Source organism: Coregonus lavaretus, assembly GCF_964263955.1.
Source record: "Coregonus lavaretus genome assembly, chromosome: 10".
Lineage (NCBI taxonomy): Eukaryota > Metazoa > Chordata > Actinopteri > Salmoniformes > Salmonidae > Coregonus > Coregonus lavaretus.
In genome coordinates, this window is record NC_139997.1 from 51682870 (window position 1) to 51706373 (window position 23504).

Here is a 23504-nt window from a genome sequence, read left to right on the forward strand (position 1 = left end):
ATCATCCTCGCAGTGGCAGACCAAGTGTAACAACACCTGCACAGGATCGGTACATCCGAACATCACACCTGCGGGACAGGTACAGGATGGCAACAACAACTGCCCAAGTTACACCAAGAACGCACAATCCCCTCCATCAGTCCTCAGACTGTCCGCAATAGGCTGAGAGAGTCTGGACCTCACCAGACATCTCCGGCAACAACGTCGCCTACGGGCACAAACCCACCGTCGCTGGACCAGACAGGACTGGCATAAAGTGCTCGTCACTGACGAGTCGTGGTTTTGTCTCACCAGGGGTGATGGTCGGATTTGCGTTTATCGTCAAAGGAATGAGCGTTACACCGAGGCCTGTACTCTGGAGCGGGATCGATTTGGAGGGTGAGGGTCCGTCATGGTCTGGGGCGGTGTGTCACAGCATCATCGGACTGAGCTTGTTGTCATTGCAGGCAATCTCAACGCTGTGCGTTACAAGGAAGACATCCTCCTCCCTCATGTCGTACCCTTCCTGCAGGCTCATCCTGACATGACCCTCCAGCATGACAATGCCACCAGCCATACTGCTCGTTCTGTGCGTGATTTCCTGCAAGACAGGAATGTCAGTGTTCTGCCATGGCCAGCGAAGAGCCCGGATCTCAATTCCATTGAGCACCTCTGGGACCTGTTGGATCGGAGGGTGAGGGCTAGGGCCATACCCCCAGAAATGTCTGGGAACTTGCAGGTGCCTTGGTGGAAGAGTGGGGTAGCATCTCATAGCAAGAACTGGCAAATCTGGTGCAGTCCATGAGGAGGAGATGCACTGCAGTACTTAATACACTGGTGGCCACACCAGATACTGACTGTTACATTTGATTTTGACCCCCCCCCCCCCCCTTTGTTCAGGGACACATTATTCAATTTCTGATAGTCACATGTCTGTGGAACTTGTTCAGTTTATGTCTCAGTTGTTGAATCTTGTTATGTTCATACAAATATTTACACGTTAAGTTTGCTGAAAATAAACACAGTTTTTTTGCCACAACTTTGGAAGTATGCTTGGGGTCATTGTCCATTTGGAAGACCCATTTGCGACCAAGCTTTAACTTCCTGACTGATGTCTTGAGATGTTGCTTCAATATATCCACATAATTTTCCTTCCTCATGATGTCATCCATTTTGTGAAATGCACCAGTCCCTCCTGCAGTAAAGCACCCCCACAGCATGATGCTGCCACACCCATGCTTCACGGTTGGGATGGTGTTCTTCGGCTTGCAAGCACCCCCTTTTTCCTCCAAACATAACAATGGTCATTATGTCCAAACAGCTCTTCTTTTGTTTCATCAGACCAGAGGACATTTCTCCAAAAAGTACGATCTTTGTCTACATGTGCAGTTGCAAACTGTAGTCTGGCTTTTCTATGGCAGTTTTGGAGCAGTGGCTATTTCCTGGCTGAGCAGCCTTTCAGGTTATGTCGATATAGGACTGTGGATATATATACACTTTTGTACCCGTTTCCTCCAGCATCTTCAAGGTCCTTTGCTGTTGTTCTGGGATTGATTTGCACTTTTCGCACCAAAATATGTTCATCTCTAGGAGACAGAATGCATCTCCTTCCTGAGCGGTATGACGGCTGCGTAATCCCATGGTGTTTATACTTGCGTACTATTGTTTGTACAGATGAACACGGTACCTTCAGGCATTTGGAAATTGCTCCCAAGGATGAACCAGAGAGGTCTACAATATTTTTTCTGAGGTCTTGGCTGATTTCTTTGGATTTTCCCATGATGTCAAGCAAAGAGGCACTGAGCTTGAAGGTAGGCCTTGAAATACATCCACAGGAACACCTCCAATTGACTCACATGATGTCAATTAGCCTATCAGAAGCTTCTAAAGCCATGACATCATTTTCTGGAATTTTCCAAGCTGTTTAAAGGCACAGTCAACTTAGTGTGTGTAAACGTCTTACCCACTGGAATTGTGATACAGTGAATTATAAGTGAAGATCTGTCTGTAAACAATTGTTGGAAAAATTACTTGTGTCATGCACAAAGTAGATATCTTAACCGACTTGCCAAAACTATAGTTTGTTAACAAGAAATTTGTGGAGTGGTTTTAATGACTCCAACCTAAGTGTATGTACACTTCCGACTTCAACTGTATATATATATATATATATATATATATATATATATATATACAGTGGGGAGAACAAGTATTTGATACATTGCCGATTTTGTAGGTTTTCCTACTTACAAAGCATGTAGAGGTCTGTAATTTTTATCATAGGTACACTTCAACTGTGAGAGACGATATCTAAAACAAAAATCCAGAAAATCACATTGTATGATTTTTAAGTAATTAATTTGCATTTTATTGCATGACATAAGTATTTGATACATCAGAAAAGCAGAACTTAATATTTGGTACAGAAACCTTTGTTTGCAATTACAGAGATCATACGTTTCCTGTAGGTCTTGACCAGGTTTGCACACACTGCAGCAGGGATTTTGGCCCACTCCTTCTCCAGATCCTTCAGGTTTCGGGGCTGTTGCTGGGCAATACGGACTTTCAGCTCCCTCCAAAGATTTTCTATTGTGTTCAGGTCTGGAGACTGGCTAGGCCACTCCAGGACCTTGAGATGCTTCTTACGGAGCCACTCCTTAGTTGCCCTGGCTGTGTGTTTCGGGTCGTTGTCATGCTGGAAGACCCAGCCACGACCCATCTTCAATGCTCTTACTGAGGGAAGGAGGTTGTTGGCCAAGATCTCGCGATACATGGCCCCATCCATCCTCCCCTCAATACGGTGCAGTCGTCCCCTTTGCAGAAAAGCATCCCCAAAGAATGATGTTCCCACCTCCATGCTTCACGGTTGGGATGGTGTTCTTGGGGTTGTACTCATCCTTCTTCTTCCTCCAAACACGGCGAGTGGAGTTTAGACCAAAAAGCTATATTTTTGTCTCATCATTCCACATGACCTTCTCCCATTCCTCCTCTGGATCATCCAGATGGTCATTGGCAAACTTCAGATGGGCCTGGACATGCGCTGGCTTGAGCAGGGGGACCTTGCGTGCGCTGCAGGATTTTATTCCATGACGGCGTAGTGTGTTACTAATGGTTTTCTTTGAGACTGTGGTCCCAGCTCTCTTCAGGTCATTGACCAGGTCCTGCCGTGTAATTCTGGGCTGATCCCTCACCTTCCTCATGATCATTGATGCCCCACGAGGTGAGATCTTGCATGGAGCCCCAGACCGAGGGTGATTGACCGTTATCTTGAACTTCTTACATTTTCTAATAATTGCGCCAACAGCCTTCTCACCAAGCTGCTTGCCTATTGTCCTGTAGCCCATCCCAGCCTTGTGCATGTCTACAATTTTATCCCTGATGTCCTTACACAGCTCTTTGGTCTTGGCCATTGTGGAGAGGTTGAGGCGGCAGGTAGCTTAGTGGTTAAGAGCGTTGTGCCAGTAACCGAAAGGTCGCTGGTTCTAATCCCCGAGCCGACTAGGTGAAAAATCTGTCGATGTGCCCTTGAGCAAGGCACTTAACCCTAATTGCTCCTGTAAGTCGCTCTGGATAAGAGCGTCTGCTAAATGACAAAAAATAAAATAAATAAATAAAAGGTTGGAGTCTGTTTGATTGAGTGTGTGAACAGGTGTCTTTTATACAGGTAACGAGTTCAAACAGGTGCAGTTAATACAGGTAATGAGTGGAGAACAGGAGGGCTTCTTAAAGAAAAACTAACAGGTCTGTGAGAGCCGGAATTCTTACTGGTTGGTAGGTGATCAAATACTTATGTCATGCAATAAAATGCAAATTAATTACTTAAAAATCATACAATGTGATTTTCTGGATTTTTGTTTTAGATTCCGTCTCTCACAGTTGAAGTGTACCTAATAAAAATTACAGACCTCTACATGCTTTGTAAGTAGGAAAACCTGCAAAATCGGCAGTGTATCAAATACTTGTTCTCCCCACTGTATATTTATTTATTTATTATACACACACACACATCCTTAAAAAAAAAATATATATATATAATTTCCCTTTATTATTTTCCAAACCCACCACCCCTCCCCTAATTGGATTAAACTAGTGAACAACAACGCTTAGGCCTCTACTTCCAGAATATACATACTATATACATTTTATGGACACAGTCAATTTGACAATAATTCTATTTTGTTAGTTTTTTTCTCCTGAACTTCCTCTACCCTCAAACTCTCCGATCATTTTCATGATGTCCATCCGGTTTGCTTCTATATGCCATATCTTTCAAACTGTGCTCTTTCACAAAAGTTCTCAACCTATATACTTATTATGGACACAGTATGTTTTTCATTAGTTATTTTGTTGTTATTAGTCCCAAACTTCAGCTCCAATCAACCCCACCCATCTATCTCTGAACACCATCCATATTGGATTTCTATTTGCCATATATTTTTCAACTGTACTGTGATGTTTTACAAAAGTTCTGAACCCTTCTATTCTCATTGTTCCTACAGATTGTAAATTGAAAATAAACATTTTTGCAAAAAGTATTATTATATTAATGATCGATTGACTATGACTTTTCAGACTACCCAGTAGTGCTATCTGCAGGGTTAGCTCCAGGTAAATATTAAAATCCTTCAGCCATTCCTGAACCTGTGACCAAAAACAAGCTACAAATGGACAGTACCAAAACAAATGATCTAATGATTCTGTCTCTTCGCAGCAAAATCTGCAGAGCTGGGAAGATTGTATCCCCCATATAAATAACATTCTATTGGTAGCAAGAATTTTGTATAAAAAAACATTTCTCCACTGTTTGGACTTAGGTGAAAAAACACTTAGTTCAGATACTACCAGTTCATACATTATCAGTTCATACATTATACGTTTATGCATGATCAGTTCAGACTAGTGATGGGAGAAAGAAATTATACAGTTACATATCGAGATATTATTTTTAACAATATATCGTATCATTTTGGCACTAGTTGGCTGTCCTTGCACCAAAGCTCTGCATAGCTTGTTCTCCATCTTTTTAAATAGGGAGCCAATTTGTCTTCAGCACTTTTATTTCTATGACTGATCAAAACTCTCTCTTGTCCCCCTGCAGCATTCTGATACTTATGACACCAACATTTTAGAATACTGTAGTACCGTTTCATATGACACTACCAACTTTTTCAGCCCTACCGATCTAAAGTACCTGCTAGCGCCTGTTATAAAATGTTCATAAAGTCAGTTTTGTTTATAAATTCAGTTGAATTTAAGCAACAGCCACTGGTCTATTGTATGTGCATTAGGGCTGGGAAATGCCTGGGACATCACAATCATTTGGTGCCGATACGATATATATTGCGATTCTCAGGATTCTATATGTATTGCGATTTAATACTGTGATTTTATTGCGAGTCGATGTTCCAAACATATTGCTCACCATATTTGCTGCAGAGGGACAAGAGAGAGCCATGATAAAACTAGTTTTGATCAGTCACAGAAATAAAAAAGAGCTGAAAACAAATTGGCTCCCTATTTAAAAAGAACATGGAGAAGAAGCTATGAAAAAATGCTGGAGTTTTGGTGCAGGTACAGCCAATTAGCACAAAAATAATATTGCAATATTGTCAAAACAATACGATACAATATATTGTCAAAAATAATATCCCGATATGCAACAGTATCTATTTTTTCTCCCATCTCTAGTTCAGACACTACCAGTTTATAGATTATCAGTCCATACATGATCACAACCAGACTGACAGCTCTCATATCCGAGTGTTGATTATGTGGAATGGTTGTGGTTAATGTCTCAGAGATGGCTGTGTGGCCTGGCCTGCACGCTGGCCCCAGTGTGTGTAAGACATCTCTGTCCTATGTATGTACAGGAGATTGGACTGGAAGGGTCATGTGGATGAGTCATAGACACTAGTTGTAGCTTCCACTCCAGGGCCTGTATTAATAATGCCTCATCAGAGTAGGAGTGGTGATCAAGGAATCAGGTCCCCCTTGCCCATGTAGCATAGCCTAATCTCATTCATGATGTTTTAAAAGGCCAAACTGATCCTAGATCAGCACTCCTACTCTAAGATGCTTTACGAATACGGGCCATGGTGTATGGAGCTTTAGCAGGGTGAATGTTTGGTGTTACGGTTGAACAGAGAGTTAAATCTGACCTGAGCTGGTGCTCCCTGAGGTGGGACAGGACATCCATGTGGTAGAAGTGACAGTAAATGGTGTGCAGGTCCTGGAGGAGAATAGACAAAAGGTTCAAAACAGACATCTCACCTCACCCAGAGGCAAGGCGACACAGGTTGGTTGAGAATGCAGCTCAGGTCTGGGTCACTGTGGTGGGTTTACCAAAGGGCTCTACTCTAAAGCAGGATATGTAGACACACACCTACAAACAGAAGTCACATTTACACTACAGGCCTAATACTCTCAGATATGTATTGAATGACTGAGCAAATGTTTGGGCACGCAGGCCTTCTGTTAGGGTTGACCAGAGTCTCAAACACTGGAGGATTTGTATGGATTACCAGATTATTGTCAAACAACCCTTTTTCACAATACACACAGGACACACACAGACCAAGGGCACGTGCGAATGTCCATTTTCAATGAGGAATTTTCCGTAGGCTCATCGTGTAAAAAATGCTTCCTATCAAATTGACACTTTTAATCTGGAGCGACAAACACTCACTGACACACAAAGCCCTTAAAATAGAGTCCAATCAAACACAGCTGTTCAAACATTAAGAGTAGATAGCCTGAAGAATGCATGTGAAAACTTCCATGCAGCCATTTGGTGTGGTAGGACAGAGGAGCTATTGAGCCCACGGGCAACTAGCATTAACAGGTGTGGCACATGCCCTCAGTGACATCAGGCAAGTGTGCACGCTCGTGTGTACGCATGTGTACATAACACTTTTTTGGTTACTACATGATTCCATATGTGTTATTTCATAGTTTTGATGTCTTCACTATTATTCTACAATGTAGAAAATAGTAAAAATAAAGAAAAACCCTGGAATGAGTAGGTGTGTCCAAACTTTTGACTGGTACTGTGTGTGTGTGTGTATATATTTTTTTTTTTAACACACACACAAATAATAACATGCGGGCCGGTTCTGGCCCGTGGGCCACCTGTTGCCAACCCCTGACCTATAGTGTGACTGAGCCCCACTCTCCTCCTGATAGTCTGGACAGAAGTCTGTCATCAACTCATAGTCAGAGTCTGGATAGAAAAATACTGCTTCCGGACAGGGCTGTAGCTGGCTATTCTTTATAAGTTGGGTTAGGTCTATTTCCTGACCATGTGACCTGACCAGTGAAAAACTCCTGACCCTATATTATCTACTAAGATCTGTCATCTGTGTTCCTTATGAGGGTATTTTTCCAGGAAACTGCTAGGAGGGGTTCCCAGTCCCAGTCTTCCTCCTATAACCCTTATGATCAGCGATTTACAAGCCAGCCTCCACAATTTTTATAGACTATATTACCTCATGTTGAAAAGTAGACCTCTTCATCCACCGGCTTTACAACACAAGCCCTACTGAATTGGATATGGAGAAGATGCCAAACGACGACTTTAAAACGCATGCTACGGTACAATTCATTCGCAGCACTGTCTGTATGAAATAGCCCTAGGCCTGCCCCGCTTTCAGCTAGGAGGAAAAATACAATTCATGAAAAACACTGGCAGCAGCATACTGTATACAGACGACATCGAGCTACTAAAACTGTATTGACTTTACCTCAGAGCTAACTGGGTTAGTGAGAGCAGCTTCTGCTGTGGCAAGCACTATTCTTTCTGAGGCCAGAGGAGTTGGCCGGGTGAGCGCAGTGGTTGCGTTCCAAATTGGACTCCATTCCCTATGTAGTACACTACTTTTGACCAGGGCCCATAGGGCTCTGGTCAAAAGTAGTGCACTATATAGGAAATGGGGTGCCATTTGGGACACATTCCAGTGAGTGCAGTATAGGACCGGCCGGGGCAGGACCCAGAGGTGACTGAGGCCAGTAGTGTGTTCAGGTCAGGCCAGACAGACCCCTGTCCCCTACAGTCAATGTGTCCCACAGGACCTGGGGCAGGGGGGGTAGGGGTCCACTCAATATGCAGGCGCCACTTGGAGCATCCTCTCACTGGGGGGCCAGGCCAATGGTCGCCTATATTTAAAACACTGATGTCTATAGGCATAGGTCTACAACTGGCCTGCTTTCCAGAGAGTCCAACCCACCCCATCATGGCCAAAAACAACTCTGCTCCCATTCAGTCATCGATCAGACTAAAACAGATCATCAATAACCCCAGACAGGATGTCAGCATCACCAGCGTAAACCTTTTCAATAAATTGTCTGTCTCCCCCATGGGGTGTAACTCAATCACAGCTCTCCTGTAATGACAAGGCTGCTTTGCAGGGTGACAGTCAATTCTATTTCAATTAGCCTAAATTAATTAATGCAATAAACAAATTCCAATTCTGTAGGCTATTAAAATGCAATTTACCCACCCCCCCCTTGCTAGTTTGACATTAACTGTGTTGGTGTTGGGGGGGCGTGTTCAATGCTTCAAGCTCAGTCCCACGTGGGATATGCCTCCCTGTCCCTTTGCCCTGAGAGGTCGGCTGGGGGTAAGAAGCACTCTATGATGACCTTTGACCTATCATCTCCCTAGAGGTTCACAAAGTAGCCTGCCTCCATCTGTGACATGTGACATCAGTGTTGAACCATCCATTAACAAAATCACCAGCTAACTACAGAAGGGACAAATAGCGTACCACTTAAAATGTACATATATGATCATCTGAACTATCAAAACATCCTATCCCCCAACATGTCAGTTTACACAAAATCAAATGTACAATGCTAACAAAATAATGTTCTCCATTTCACATAGGCCTAAAAATGATGAAGCGGTAGAAGATTAGGGTTGCTTATTTAAAAAAATTATCAATAGAAGTAGGCCTAAACATATAATACTAAAATATTTATTTAAAGCAGCAAAGGACAGCAGCAATGATCTTGCAAATGTGATCATATAATTGAACAGCAAATGTCAGCAATGTCCTTTTGTTTATGTGTACAACAGTACATACAGGTACAATGGTGCTGCCACCTTCTGGCACATAGGCTGCCTGCTCCTCAGTTGACCCTGTGCAATAATTACAAGCAAGCACTTTCTCGCTACAGAAGCACAACCCTGTCTAGAGTTCAAATGGTCTTTCAAGCCTATATAAAATGTACAGTATGTAGGCCTTACAGAGGGGGCATTGTACACAACACTACAGCACAGCCATTCAGGTTGCAGAACAAACATCCTCGCAGCCATTTACAGAGACTTCTAAAACCTCTGTCAACAGTAAAGAATAACACATCTGAAGACTTCACACTTCATCACGGTATCTTAAACATGATGGAAAAACAGCAGACTCCTTATACCTCATTTCATAATACACACATTATTTGAGGCTTGGAGTACGCCCAGGCAGAAACGAGTGTACGCTTAGGCAGTGAATTAGAGGCCTGTGGACTCTGAGGCAACATTTGACCGCTTCACTGTATTGTAGGGCCAACTGAAGAGGTCTGTGCACCCATTTAGGCCAATCTTCTCACCTAAACCTCTTTAACCCCCTAAAACAATATGTTCAGAGAAACTGAGCATTTCAGATCAAAACTCTAAAACCAGAGAGGATGTAGTAGCACTATGCTACAAATCTCCTTACTTGACATTAAGAAGGCTTAACTTCTGTGAAAAAATAGTTTCCATTAACGGTTTGACATGCATGACTGTAAGGTCACATATGACGAAAGGTCTTAAGTGGAATATAATCATAAAGCAGCAAAGTGCTCGGGTAATCCTCTCTACTGTTAGCACTTTATCAAGGAGTCAAATCAGGCGTTCAGGCAGGACTACAGCGCTTACATTTTGTCATGCTACTGAGAGTCAAACTACTCAAAATGGAGCCTAGCCTAGCCTACAGTACCAGTCAAAAGTTTGGACACACCTACTAATTCAAGGGATTTTATTTATTTTTACTAATTTCTACATGGTAGAATAATAGTGAAGACATCACAAAGATCAAATAACATATGGAATCATGTAGTAACCAAAAAAGTGTTAAACAAATCAAAATATATTTGAGATTATAGATTCTTCAAAGTAGCCACCCTTTGCCTAGATGACAGCTTTGCACACTCTTGGCATTCTCTCAACCAGCTTCACCTGGAATGCTTTTCCAACAGTCTTGAAGGAGTTCCCACATACCATGAGCACTTGTTGGCTGCTTTTCCTTCAAATCAAATTGTATTGGTCACATACACGTGTTTAGCAGATGTTATTGCGGGTGTAGCAAAATGCTTGTGTTTCTAGCTCTGACAGTGCAGTAATATCTAACCATTTCACAACATATATCCAATACACACAAATCTAAGTAAAGCAATGGAATTAAGAATATATAAATAAATACATAGACGAGCAATGTCAGAGCGGCATAGACTAAGATACAGTAGAATAGTATAGAATACAGTATATACACATGAGATGAGTAATGCAAGATATGTAAACATTAAGTGACTAGTGTTCCATTTATTAAAATGGCCAGTGATTTCTAATCTATGTATATAGGCAGCAGCCTATAATGTGCTAATGAAGGCTATTTAACAGTCTGATGTCCTTGAGATAGAAGCTGTTTTTAAGTCTCTCGGTTACAGCTTTGATGCACCTGTACTGACCTCTCCTTCTGGATGATAGCGGGGTGGTTGTTGTCCTTGATGATCTTTTTGGCCTTCCTGTGACATCGGGTGCTGTAGGTGTCCTGGAGGGCTGGAAGTTTGCCCCCAGTGATGCGTTGAGCAGACCGCACCACCCTCTGGAGAGCCCTGCGGTTGCGGGCGGTGTAGTTGCCGTACCAGGCGGTGATACAGCCCGACAGGATGCTCTCAATTGTGCATCTGTAAAAGTTTGTGAGGGATTTAGGTGCCAAGCCAAATTTCTTCAGCCTCCTGAGGGTGGACCATTTCAGTTCGTCAGTGATGTGTACGCCAAGGAACTTGAAGCTTTCCACCGTCTCCACTGCGGTCCAGTCGATGTGGATAGGGGGGTGCACCCTCTGCTGTTTCCTGAAGTCCACAATCATCTCCTTTGTTTTGTTAATGTTGAGTGAGAGGTTATTTTCCTGGCACCACACTCCCAGAGCCCTCACCTCCTCCCTGTATGCGGTCTCGTCATTGTTGGTAATAAAGCCTACGACTGTTGTGTCGTCTGCAAACTTGATGATTGAGTTGGAGGCGTGTTTGGCCACGCAGTCATGGGTGAACAGGGAGTGCTGCGGTCCAACTCCAACTGGGATGTCGTATCACTGCAGAATGCTGTGGTAGCCATGTTGGTTAAGTGTACCTTGAATTCTAAATAAATCACCTACAGTGTCACTAGCAAAGCACCCCCACACCAACAAACAACCTCCTCCATGCTTCACGGTGGGAACTACACATGCAGAGATCATCCGTTCACCTACTCTTCATCTCACAAAGACACGGCAGTTGGAACCAAAACTCTCCAATATGGACTCATCAGACCAAAGAACAAATGATCTAATGTCCATTGCTCATTTTTTTTGCTCCTTTAGTAGTACATTGCTTTGCAGCAATTCGACCATGAAGGCCTGATTCACGCAGTCTCCTCTAAACAGTGATGTTGAGATGTGTCTGTTGAACTCTGTGGAGCATTTATTTGGTCTGCAATTTCTGAGGCTGGTAACTAATGAACTTCCGACGACCTTATCCTCTGCAGCAGAGGTAACTCTGGGTCTTCTTTTCCTGTGGTGGTCCTCATGAGAGCCAGTTTCATCATAGCTCTTGATGGTTGTTGTGACTGCACTGGAAGAAACTTTAAAGTTCTTGAAATTGTCCGTATTGACTGACCTTCATGTCTTAAAGTAATGATGGACTGTCATTTCTCTTTGCTTATTTGTGATGTTCTTGCCATAATATGGACTATCTTCTGTATACCACCCCTACCTTGTCACAACACAACTGATTGCCTCAACCGCATTAAGGAAATAAATTCCACAAATTAACTTTTAACAAGGCACACCTGTTAATTGAAATGCATTCCAGGTGACTACCTCGTGAAGCTGGCTGAGAGAATGCCAAGAGTGTGCAAAGCTTTCATCAAGGCAAAGGGTGGCTACTTTTTAGAATCTCAAATATAAAATATATTTTGATTTGCTTAACACTTGTTGGTTACTATATGATTCCATATGTGTTATTTCATAGTTTTTATATATTCACTATTATTCTACAATGTAGAAAATAGTATAAATAAAGAAAAACCCTGGAATGAGTAGGTGTGTCCAAACTCTTGACTGGTACTGTATATGCAGTGGTGTAAAGTACTTAAGTAAAAATACTTTAAAGTACTACTTAAGTAGTTTGTGGTATCTGTACTTTACTATTTATATTTTTGACAACTTTTACTCCACTACATTCCTAAAGAAAATAATCTACTTTTTACATTTTCCCTGACACCCAAAAGTACTCGTTACATTTTGAATGCTTAGCAGGACAGGAAAATGGTCCAATTCACACTCTTATCAAGAGAACATCCCTGGTCATCCCTACTGAGTCTGATCTGGCAGACTCACTAAACACAAATGCTTCATTTGTAAATTATGTCTGAGTGTTGGAGTGTGCCCTTGCATATCCATAAATAAATAAAAATAAAAATGTTGCCATTTGGATTGCCTAACAGAAGTCATTTTAAATGATTTATACTTTTAATTTTCATACTTAAGTATATTTTTGCAATTACATTTACTTTTGATACTTACGTATATTTAAAACTAAATACTTTGACTTTTACTCAAGTAGTATTTTACTGGGTGACTTTCACTTGGTGACTTTCACTTGAGTCAGTTTCAAATAATGTATCTTTACTTTTACTCAAGTATGACAATTGGGTACTTATTCCACCACTGCCTATATGTACTGTATGGAGCTTTTAGAAGGGGGCAGTCAGGTTCCTTGGCCACCAAAGTCGATACTTTTAACACGGTGATCCCTTACGGAGTAAAAATAAAGTGGGTCTTTGGTCAAATCCTTAAAAGCCTGTGGAAAAAAATAAATACGAAAAGTTTATAGAAAGCCCAGGGTAGTAATGGGGCATCATGGAAAAGAGGGAGGTAGACTGCTGCTGCATCACCACACTACAGTACAGCTGTCATCTATCCACCAGGCCTGTGCCAGACAAAACAGCCTAAAGATCAGCTGGAAAACACAAATCCTGACATTGGAAAATGTTACACATTACGTAATCTTAACTAATTTGCAGAGATTGACATTTCAGACTGGACAAGGGCTGAAGAGAACAGCAATGTTATGACAGCAACTTAGAGCCTTTGCTCAAGTTTGGCATCATAACTCCCAGACATATTCCAAGCTATGAAAAACCTCTGGGTTTACTCGTTATTCTAAATTGTAGATATAACAAAAAGTTAAACCACTACGGTTGTTATTTCTCGATCCATAAGCCTGGAAGTCACCTTGTGGGAGAAGCAAAGTGCGGTTCAACTACAAAAAAGCAGATGTTCGAGAGAGATCACAGAGTGCTTAGCTCACTTCGGTGCAGCTGTAGTCTCTCTGCTGCCAGCCGACAATAAGTGTTTGAGGGTGGGCGGCTGGGCGGCTGGGCGGCTGGGCTTAGTGTTTTCAGAAAGTATTCACACCACTTGACTTTTTCCACATTTTGTAGTGTTACAGCCTGAATTTAAAATTGATTACATTGAGATGTTGTGTCACTGGCCTAGACACAGTACCCGATAATGTCAAAGTGGAATTTAGTTCTTAGAAATGTTTACAAATTAATTAAAATGAAAATCTGAAATGTGTTAAGTCAATAAGTATTCAACCCCTTTGTTATGGCAAGCCTAAATAAGTTCCGGAGTAAAAATGTGCTTAACAAATCACATAATAAATTGCATGGACTCATTCCTGTGTGCAATAATAGTGTTTAACATGATTTTTGAATGACTACCTCATCTCTGTACCCCACACATATAATTATCTGTAAGTTCCCTCAGTCAGGCAGTGAATTTCAAACACAGATTCAACCGCAAAGAGCAGGGAGGTTTTCCAATGCTTTGCGATGAAGGGCACCTATTGCCAGATGGGTAAAAAAAAAAAAAAAACAGACATTGAATATCCCTTTGAGCATGTCAATGTTAATAATTACACTTTGGATGGTGAATCAATGCAACCAGTCACGACAAAGACACAGGCGTCCTTACCGGAGAGGAAGGAAACCGCTCAGGGATTTCACCATGAGGCCAAAGGTGACTTTAAAACAGTTACAGAGTTTAATGGCTGTGATAGGAGAAAACTGAGGATGGCCCAGCAACATTGAAGTACATCCACAATACTAACCTAAATGACAGAGTGAAAAGGAAGCCTGTACAGAATAAAAAATATTCCAAAAAAAATGCATCCTGTTTGCAATAAGACACTAAAGTAAAACCGCAAACATTGTGGCAAAGAAATGTAACTTTATGTCCCGAATACAAAGTGTTATGTTTGGGGCAAATCCAACACAACACATCACTGAGTACCACTCATATTTTCAAGCATGGTGGTGGTTGCATCATGTTATGGATATGCTTGTCATCGGCAAGGACTAGGGAGACTTTTAGGATAAAAAGAAACGGAATAGAGCTAAGCACAGGCAAAATCCTAGAGGAAAAACTGGTTCAGTCTGCTTTCCAACAGACACAAATTCACTTTTCAGCAGGACAATTACCTAAAACACAAGGGCAAATATACACTGGAGTAGCTTACCAAGACAACATTAAAATGTTCCTGAGTGGCCTAGTTACATGTTTGGCTTGAAAATCTATGCCAAGAAAATAGCTGTCTAGCAATGATCCACAACCAACTTCACAGAACTTGAATAATTATTTTAAGAATTTTGTGCAAATATTGTACAGTCCAGGTGTGCAATGCTCTTAGAGACTTACCCAGAAAGACTGACAGCTGTAATCGCTGCCAAAGGTGATTCTAACATGTATTGACTCAGGGGTGTGAATACTTATGTAAATCCGATATTTCTGTATTTCATATTCAATAAATGTGCAAAACTTTCTAAAAACATGTTTAACTGTCATTATAGGGTATTGTGTGTAGATGGGTGAGAGAAAAAAATTAATTAAATACATTTTGAATTCAGGCTTTAACAACAAAATGTGGAATAAGTCAATGGGTATGAACACTTTCTGAAGGCACATAATACTGTAGCTAGTTACATAGATCAGTGACAGAGGCAAACTGCAGGTTCTGTGAGGCTGTGGCCTACATGCTTTTACTTGTCTCAGTCCACAAGTTACCTGCAAGGCCTAGCTAGGTGTTTAACTTGAAGGAAAATCAGCTTCTGTTAAGACAATAAGTCAAGTACAATAAGATTTTCCAGAAAACTGTGTGGCTTTTGGATATTAAATACACTGAAATGGACACTTAATGGGGAAAGGGGATACCTAGTCAGTTGCACAACTGAATGCATTCAACCGATATGTGTCTTCCGCATTTAACCCAGCCCCTCTGAATCAGAGAGGTGCGGGGGACTGCCTTAAATCGACGTCATCGGCGTCATTGCCTTTCTCAAGGGCAAACGGCTGATTTTTACACCTTGCCGGCTCAGGGATTCAAACCAGCGACCTTTCGGTTACTGGCCCAACGCTCTTAACCGCTAGGCTACCTGTCGCCCTAATAAACTGCAGTGATATTACAAGGGATGTCACAATAGGGATTAGCCCAAATTTAAAGAAGAGCCCTCAACCACATCATCCGGTTTAAATACATTTGCATGGGAAATAAGCTGGTATGTTGGCTGAACATGGCTCCCATGATGGTGACAACAGTGTCACTTATCACCTTGGCAGCACAAACATGTCTGTAGCCCTGGGAGAATGGCATCTTATCAGGGGGACATAACAGCATTTGGTGTACTGGGAAGAAACACACAGAACAACATATTGTACTTGAGGGCTTCTGTCGCTTGCTGCTTACCCTTTTGTTTCCAGTCCCAAGCAATACATTCTCTGAGCAGGACTGCAAGAAGTTCAAGCGCTTAAAATTCTGGAATTGTGATCTTGACACATTGTTACTACTAACATGATCATTGGCCTAGGGTGAGGGTTAGAGCACAAAGCAATCTGGGCCAAGTGACAAGGCCCTTTGAAGTCTGAGTTGTTAATATTAGTTAACTAAACAAAAGTACACAAACTATACAGAACAAAAATATAAATTGGTGAAGTGAAATGAAAAAAATAACTGGTTTCAAAAAATAATTTCACAAAAATAACGGAAAATGGGTGCGTGCATATGTATTCCCCCCCTTTGCTATGAAGCCCCTAAATAAGATCTGGTGCAAACAATTACCTTCAGAAGTCACACAATTAGTTAAATAAAGTCCACTTGTGTGCAATCTAAGTATCACATGATCTCAGTATATACATTGAGGGAAAAAAGTTTTTGATCCCCTGCTGATTTTGTATGTTTGCCCACTGACAAAGAAATGATCAGTCTATAATTTTAATGGTAGGTTTATTTGAACAGTGAGAGACAGAATAACAAAAAAATCCAGAAAAACGCATGTCAAAAATGTTATAAATTGATTTGCATTTTAATGAGGGAAATAAGTATTTGACCCCCACTCAATCAGAAAGATTTCTGGCTCCCAGGTGTCTTTTATACAGGTAACGAGCTGAGATTAGGAGCACACTGTTAAAGGGAGTGCTCTTAATCTCAGCTTGTTACCTGTATAAAAGACACCTGTCCACAGAAGCAATCAATCAGATTCCAAACTCTCCACCATGGCCAAGACCAAAGAGCTCTCCAAAGATGTCAGGGACAAGATTGTAGAGCTACACAAGGCTGGAATGGGCTACAAGACCATCGCCAAGCAGCTTGGTGAGAAGGTGACAACAGTTGGTACGATTATTCGCAAATGGAAGAAACACAAAATAACTGTCAATTTCCCTCGGCCTGGGGCTCCATGCAAGATCTCACCTCGTGGAGTTGCAATGATCATGAGAACGGTGAGGAATCAGCCCAAAACTACACGGGAGGATCTTGTCAATGATCTCAAGGCAGCAGGGACCATAGTCACCAAGAAAACAATTGATAACACACTACGCCGTGAAGGACTGAAATCCTGCAGCGCCCGCAAGGTCCCCCTACTCAAGAAAGCACATATACAGGCCCGACTGAAGTTTGCCAATGAACATCTGAATGATTCAGAGGAGAACTGGGTGAAAGTGTTGTGGTCAAATGAGACCAAAATTTAGCTCTTTGGCATCAACTCAACTCGCCGTGTTTGGAGGAGGAGGAATACTGCCTATGACCCCAAGAACACCATCCCCACCGTCAAACATGGAGGTGGAAACATTATGCTTTGGGGGTGTTTTTCTGCTAAGGGGACAGGACAACTTCACCGCATCAAAGGGACGATGGACGGGGCCATGTACCGTCAAATCTTGGGTGAGAACCTCCTTCCCTCAGCCAGGGCATTGAAAATGGGTCGTGGATGGGTATTCCAGCACGACAATGACCCAAAACACACGGCCAAGGCAACAAAGGAGTGGCTCAAGAAGAAGCACATTAAGGTCCTAGAGTGGCCTAGCCAGTCTCCAGACCTTAATCTCATAGAAAATCTGTGGAGGGAGCTGAAGGTTCGAGTTGCCAAACGTCAGCCTCGAAACCTTAATGACTTGGAGAAGATCTGCAAAGAGGAGTGGGACAAAATCCCTCCTGAGATGTGTGCAAACCTGGTCGCCAACTACAAGAAACGTCTGACCTCTGTGATTGCCAACAAGGGTTTGGCCACCAAGTACTAAGTCATGTTTTGCAGAGGGGTCAAATACTTATTTCCCTCATTAAAATGCAAATTAATTCATAACATTTTTTACATGCGTTTTTCTGGATTTTTTTTTGTTATTCTGTGTCTCACTGTTCAAATAAACCTACAATTAAAATTATAGACTGATCATGTCTTTTTCAGTGGGCAAACGTACAAAATCTGCATATACACCTGTTCTGAAAGGCCCCAGAGTCTGCAACACCACTAAGCAAGGGGCACCGCCAAAGCAAGCGGCACCATGAAGACCAAGGAGCTCTCCAAACAGGTCAGGGACAAAGTTGTGGAGAACTACAGATCAGGGTTGGGTTATAAAAAAATATCAGAAACTTTGAACATGCCACAGAGCACCATTAAATCCATTATTAAAAAATTGAAAGAATATGGCACCACAACAAACCTGCCAAGAGAGGGCCGCCCACCAAAACTCATGGACCAGGCAAGGAGAGCATTCATCAGAGAGGCAACAAAGAGACCAAAGATAACCCTGAAGGAGATGCAAAGCTCCACAGTGGAGATTGGAGTATCTGTCCACAGGACCACTTTAAGCCATACACTCCACAGAGCTGGGCTTTACGAAAGAGTGGCCAGAAAAAAGCCACCGCTTAAAGAAACATAAGCAAACACGTTTGGTGTTCGCCAAAAGGCATGTGGGAGACTCCCCAAACATACAGAAGAAGGTACTCTGGTCAGATGAGACTAAAATTGAGCTTTTTGGCCATCAAGAAAAATGCTATGTCTGGCACAAACCCAACACCTCTCATCACCCAGAGAACACCATCGGCAGGGACTGGGAAACTGGTCAGAATTGAAGGAATGATGGATGGCGCTAAATACAGGGAAATTCTTGAGGGAAACCTGTTTCAGTCTTCCAGAGATTTGAGACTGGGACGGAGGTTCACCTTCCAGCAGGACAATGACTCTAAGCATACTGCTAAAGCAACACTCGAGTGGTTTAAGGGGAAACATTTAAATGTCTTGGAATGGCCTAGTGAAAGCCCAGACCTCAATCCAATTGAGAATCTGTGGTATGACTTAAAGATTGCTGTACACCAGCGGAACCCATCCAAGTTGAAGGAGCTGGAGCAGTTTTGCCTTGAAGAATGGGCAAAAATCCCAGTGGCTAGATGTGCCAAGCTTATAGAGAAATACCCCAAGAGACTTGCAGCTGTAATTGCTGCAAAAGGTGGCTCTACAAAGTATTGACTTTGGGGGAGTGAATAGTTATGCATGCTCAAGTTCAGTTTTTTTGTCTTATTTCTTGTTTGTTTCACAATAAAACATATTTTGCATCTTTAAAGTGGTAGGCATGTTGTGTAAATCAAATGAAATAAACCCCCCAAAAAATCCATTTTAATTCCAGGTTGTAAGGCAACAGTATAGGAAAAATGCCAAGGGGGGTGAATACTTTCGCAAGCCACTGTAGGTAGGGGTAAAGTGACTATGCATACGGGGGGGATCAATGCAAATAGTCCGGGTAGCCATTTGATTAGCTGTTCAGCAGTCAGTTATCTGCTTTACCTGTATAAAACGTTCCATTTATGATTGTTCTGTTGTCTACTGTAACAAAGTAAAAATCGAACTTTGATTTATGCTTCTTGATTAATTCATCATTTGAAAAAAATCCATAATGTTAACAGTTGAAATTAAACAACCCCGACAGTTTTGAGCACCAGTTATGACAGTTTTAATCAGTTGCATTTGGACAAGTAACAATCTAAATGTCTAAGCAGTTATTCAACTAACTACTATAGAACAAGAAAGTCTGCAACTAAAATTGTGTTTGAGTAGGCTAAACTAGCTAGCGGCATTCGGTAGCTAAGTGAACGTGAAATTTTTTTTCAAAATATAGCTAGCTCTCACTCTTGTTTCTCGTTCATTTTTTAAGAAATTAATTTATAAAACATTTTTCAATTATTGTCTCTCTGAGTCAACTAACCACATTTTATGCACTGCAGTGCTAGCTAGCTGTAGTTTATGCTTTCAGCACAAGATTCATTCTCTGATCCTTTGATTTGGTGGACAACATGTCAATTCATACTGCAAGGGCTCTGATAGGTTGGAGGATGTCCTCCGGAAGTTGTCATAATTACTGTGTAAGTCTATGGAAGTGGGTGAGAAACACGAGCGTTCTCCTGGCATCTGCCAAACCCAGATTAGTCCGTCGGACTGCCAGATGGTGAAGTGTGATTCATCACTCCAGAGAATGCTTTTCCACTACTCCAAAGTCCAATGGCGGTGAGCTTTACACCACTCCAGCCGACGCTTGGCATTGCGCATGTTGATCTTAGGCTTGTGTGTGGCTGCTCGGCCATGGAAACCCATTTCATGAAGTTCCTGACGAACAGTTCTTGTGCTGACGTTGCTTCCAGAGGCAGTTTGGAACTCGGTAGTAAGTGTTGCAACCGAGGACAGACAATTTTTACGTGCTTCAGCACTCCAAGGTCCCGTTCTGTGAGCTTGTGGGGCCTACCACGTCACAGCTGAGCCGTTGTTGCTCCTAGACGTTTGATTAACTAACTTGTTGGAAAGGTGGCATCCTATGACGGAGCCACGTTAAAAGTCACTGAGCTCTTCAGTAAGGCCATTCTAATGCCAATGTTTGTCTATGGAGATTGCTGTGTGCTCAATTTTATACACCTGTCAGCAACGGGTGTGGCTGAAATAGCCGAATCCTCTAATTTGAAGGGGTGTCCACAAACCTTTGTATTTTTTGTGTATTTAGTATAGTTTTATCTAAAAGGGATAACTTTGTTTCACTATTTTTATTTTTATGAAATTCACTGAGGATGGTCCTCCCCTTCGTCCTCTGAGGAGCCTCCACTGGGGTCAGGGTAGCTTTGCTAATCCCTCCGGAGCACAGCACAGCTAGCTAGGACATGGCGAAGGACCTCCTCCTCCCTCTTCTGCAACGGAATTGAATGATCAAGGATGAATAGCGTTAATGAGCTTAGCGTTAATACTGGAGTTTTACTGCCGAAGCTAGCTAACCTATTCCCTGGACCAATAAAGCCAGGTAGTTACCGGTAACTATAGTAACTGTGGATAATTGTTTCCAATGTTGCTTCAATCATAAGAGTACCTGTAACTATGCGACTTGGCTACCATTAAGCGTTTTTTCTGATAACATTTACTCTTCAGATAATGAGGTTAGGTAGTTAAGTAGGTAGGTATTGTACTCAAAATGTAGCTAGCTTGTTAGCTACCTGGCTAGATAACTAAGTAACAGCTGGAACAACCTAGCTGTAATGTTTACAAGTATCCCCACTAGCTGGCTACTAGACGACCTATATCGGCCCTAAAGCTTTTGTAGGGTGCCAAGATAAGCAACTATTGCCTGTATCAGCGATGGACACTAGCTAGAATGTGGACCAATACTTTTATAGCAATATAGCTAGCTACTAATACAATAGCCCAACTTCTTGCACATTGTTTTGATAACCCGGTTAGAATAAGGTTGTCACTTGGTCAAATTATAAATAATACACTGCTCAAAAAAATAAAGGGAACACTTAAACAACACATCCTAGATCTGAATGAATGAAATAATCGTATTAAATACTTTTTTCTTTACATAGTTGAATGTGCTGACAACAAAATCACACAAAAATTATCAATGGAAATCAAATTTATCAACCCATGGATGTCTGGATTTGGAGTCACCCTCAAAATTAAAGTGGAAAACCACACTACAGGCTGATCCAACTTTGATGTAATGTCCTTAAAACAAGTCAAAATGAGGCTCAGTAGTGTGTGTGGCCTCCACGTGCCTGTATGACCTCCCTACAACGCCTGGGCATGCTCCTGGTGAGGTGGCGGATGGTCTCCTGAGGGATCTCCTCCCAGACCTGGACTAAAGCATCCAACAACTCCTGGACAGTCTGTGGTGCAACGTGGCGTTGGTGGATGGAGCGAGACATGATGTCCCAGATGTGCTCAATTGGATTCAGGTCTGGGGAACGGGCGGGCCAGTCCATAGCATCAATGCCTTCCTCTTGCAGGAATTGCTGACACACTCCAGCCACATGAGGTCTAGCATTGTCTTGCATTAGGAGGAACCCAGGGCCAACCGCACCAGCATATGGTCTCACAAGGGGTCTGAGGATCTCATCTCGGTACCTAATGGCAGTCAGGCTACCTCTGGCGAGCACATGGAGGGCTGTGCGGCCCCCCAAAGAAATGCCACCCCACACTGACCCACCGCCAAACCGGTCATGCTGGAGGATGTTGCAGGCAGCAGAACGTTCTCCACGGCGTCTCCAGACTCTGTCACATGTGCTCAGTGTGAACCTGCTTTCATCTGTGAAGAGCACAGGGCACCAGTGGCGAATTTGCCAATCTTGGTGTTCTCTGGCAAATGCCAAACATTTTGCACGGTGTTGGGCTGTAAGCACAACCCCCACCTGTGGACGTCGGGCCCTCATACCACCCTCATGGAGTCTGTTTCTGACCGTTTGAGCAGACACATGCACATTTGTGGCCTGCTGGAGGTCATTTTGCAGGGCTCTGGCAGTACTCCTCCTGCTCCTCCTTGCACAAAGGCGGAGGTAGCGGTCCTGCTGCTGTGTTGTTGCCCTCCTACGGCCTCCTCCACGTCTCCTGATGTACTGGCCTGTCTCCTGGTAGCGCCTCCATGCTCTGGACACTACGCTGACAGACACAGCAAACCTTCTTGCCACAGCTCGCATTGATGTGCCATCCTGGATGAGCTGCACTACCTGAGCCACTTGTGTGGGTTGTAGACTCCGTCTCATGCTACCACTAGAGTGAAAGCACCGCCAGCATTCAAAAGTGACCAAAACATCAGCCAGGAAGCATAGGAACTGAGAAGTGGTCTGTGGTCACCACCTGCAGAACCACTTCTTTATTTGGGGTGTCTTGCTAATTGCCTATAATTTCCACCTGTTGTCTATTCCATTTGCAAAACAGCATGTGAAATGTATTGTCAATCAGTGTTGCTTCCTAAGTGGACAGTTTGATTTCACAGAAGTGTGATTGACTTGGAGTTACATTGTGTTGTTTAAGTGTTCCCTTTCTTTTTTTGAGCAGTGTACTATATACCAAATGCATTGCCTAACAATACATATATGACAATGTATACATAATGTAATTCTAATCAGGGGAGAAGGGCCTTGGTCAGGGAGGTGACCAAGAACTCGATGATCAGTCTGACAGAGGTCCAAAGTTCCTCTGTGGAGATGGGAGAAACTTCCAGAAGGACAACCATCTCTGCAGCACTCCACCAATCAGGCCTTTATGGTAGAGCGGCCAGACGGAAGCCACTCCTCAGTAAAAGGCACCTGACAGCCTGCTTGGAGTTTACCAAAAGGCACCTTAAGGACTCTCAAACCATGAGAAACAAGATTCTCTGGTCTGATGAAACCAAGATTGAACTCTTTGACCTGAATGCTAAGCATCACATCGGGAGGAAACCTGCCACCATCCCTATGGTGAAGCATCATGCTGTGGGGATGTTTTTCAGCGGCAGGGAGACTAGTCAGGATCGAGGGAAAGATGAACGGAGCAAAGTACAGAGAAATCCTTGATGAAAACCGGCTCTAGAGCACTCAGGACCTCAGACTGGGGCGAAGGTTCACCTTCCAACAGCACAACGACCCTAAGCACACAGCCAAGACAACGC

The 23504-nt window shown here is 42.7% G+C and overlaps 1 protein-coding gene across 1 annotated transcript in view; it reads right to left on the bottom strand.

The window, feature by feature from the left end:
- Nucleotides 1–23504, bottom strand: part of LOC311136483 (rap guanine nucleotide exchange factor 6-like) — a 158932-nt gene that overhangs the window by 125881 nt on the left and 9547 nt on the right. The window contains 1 exon segment of the mRNA XM_084170624.1: nucleotides 6138–6208. Coding sequence (XP_084026750.1) covers nucleotides 6138–6208 — 71 coding nt within the window.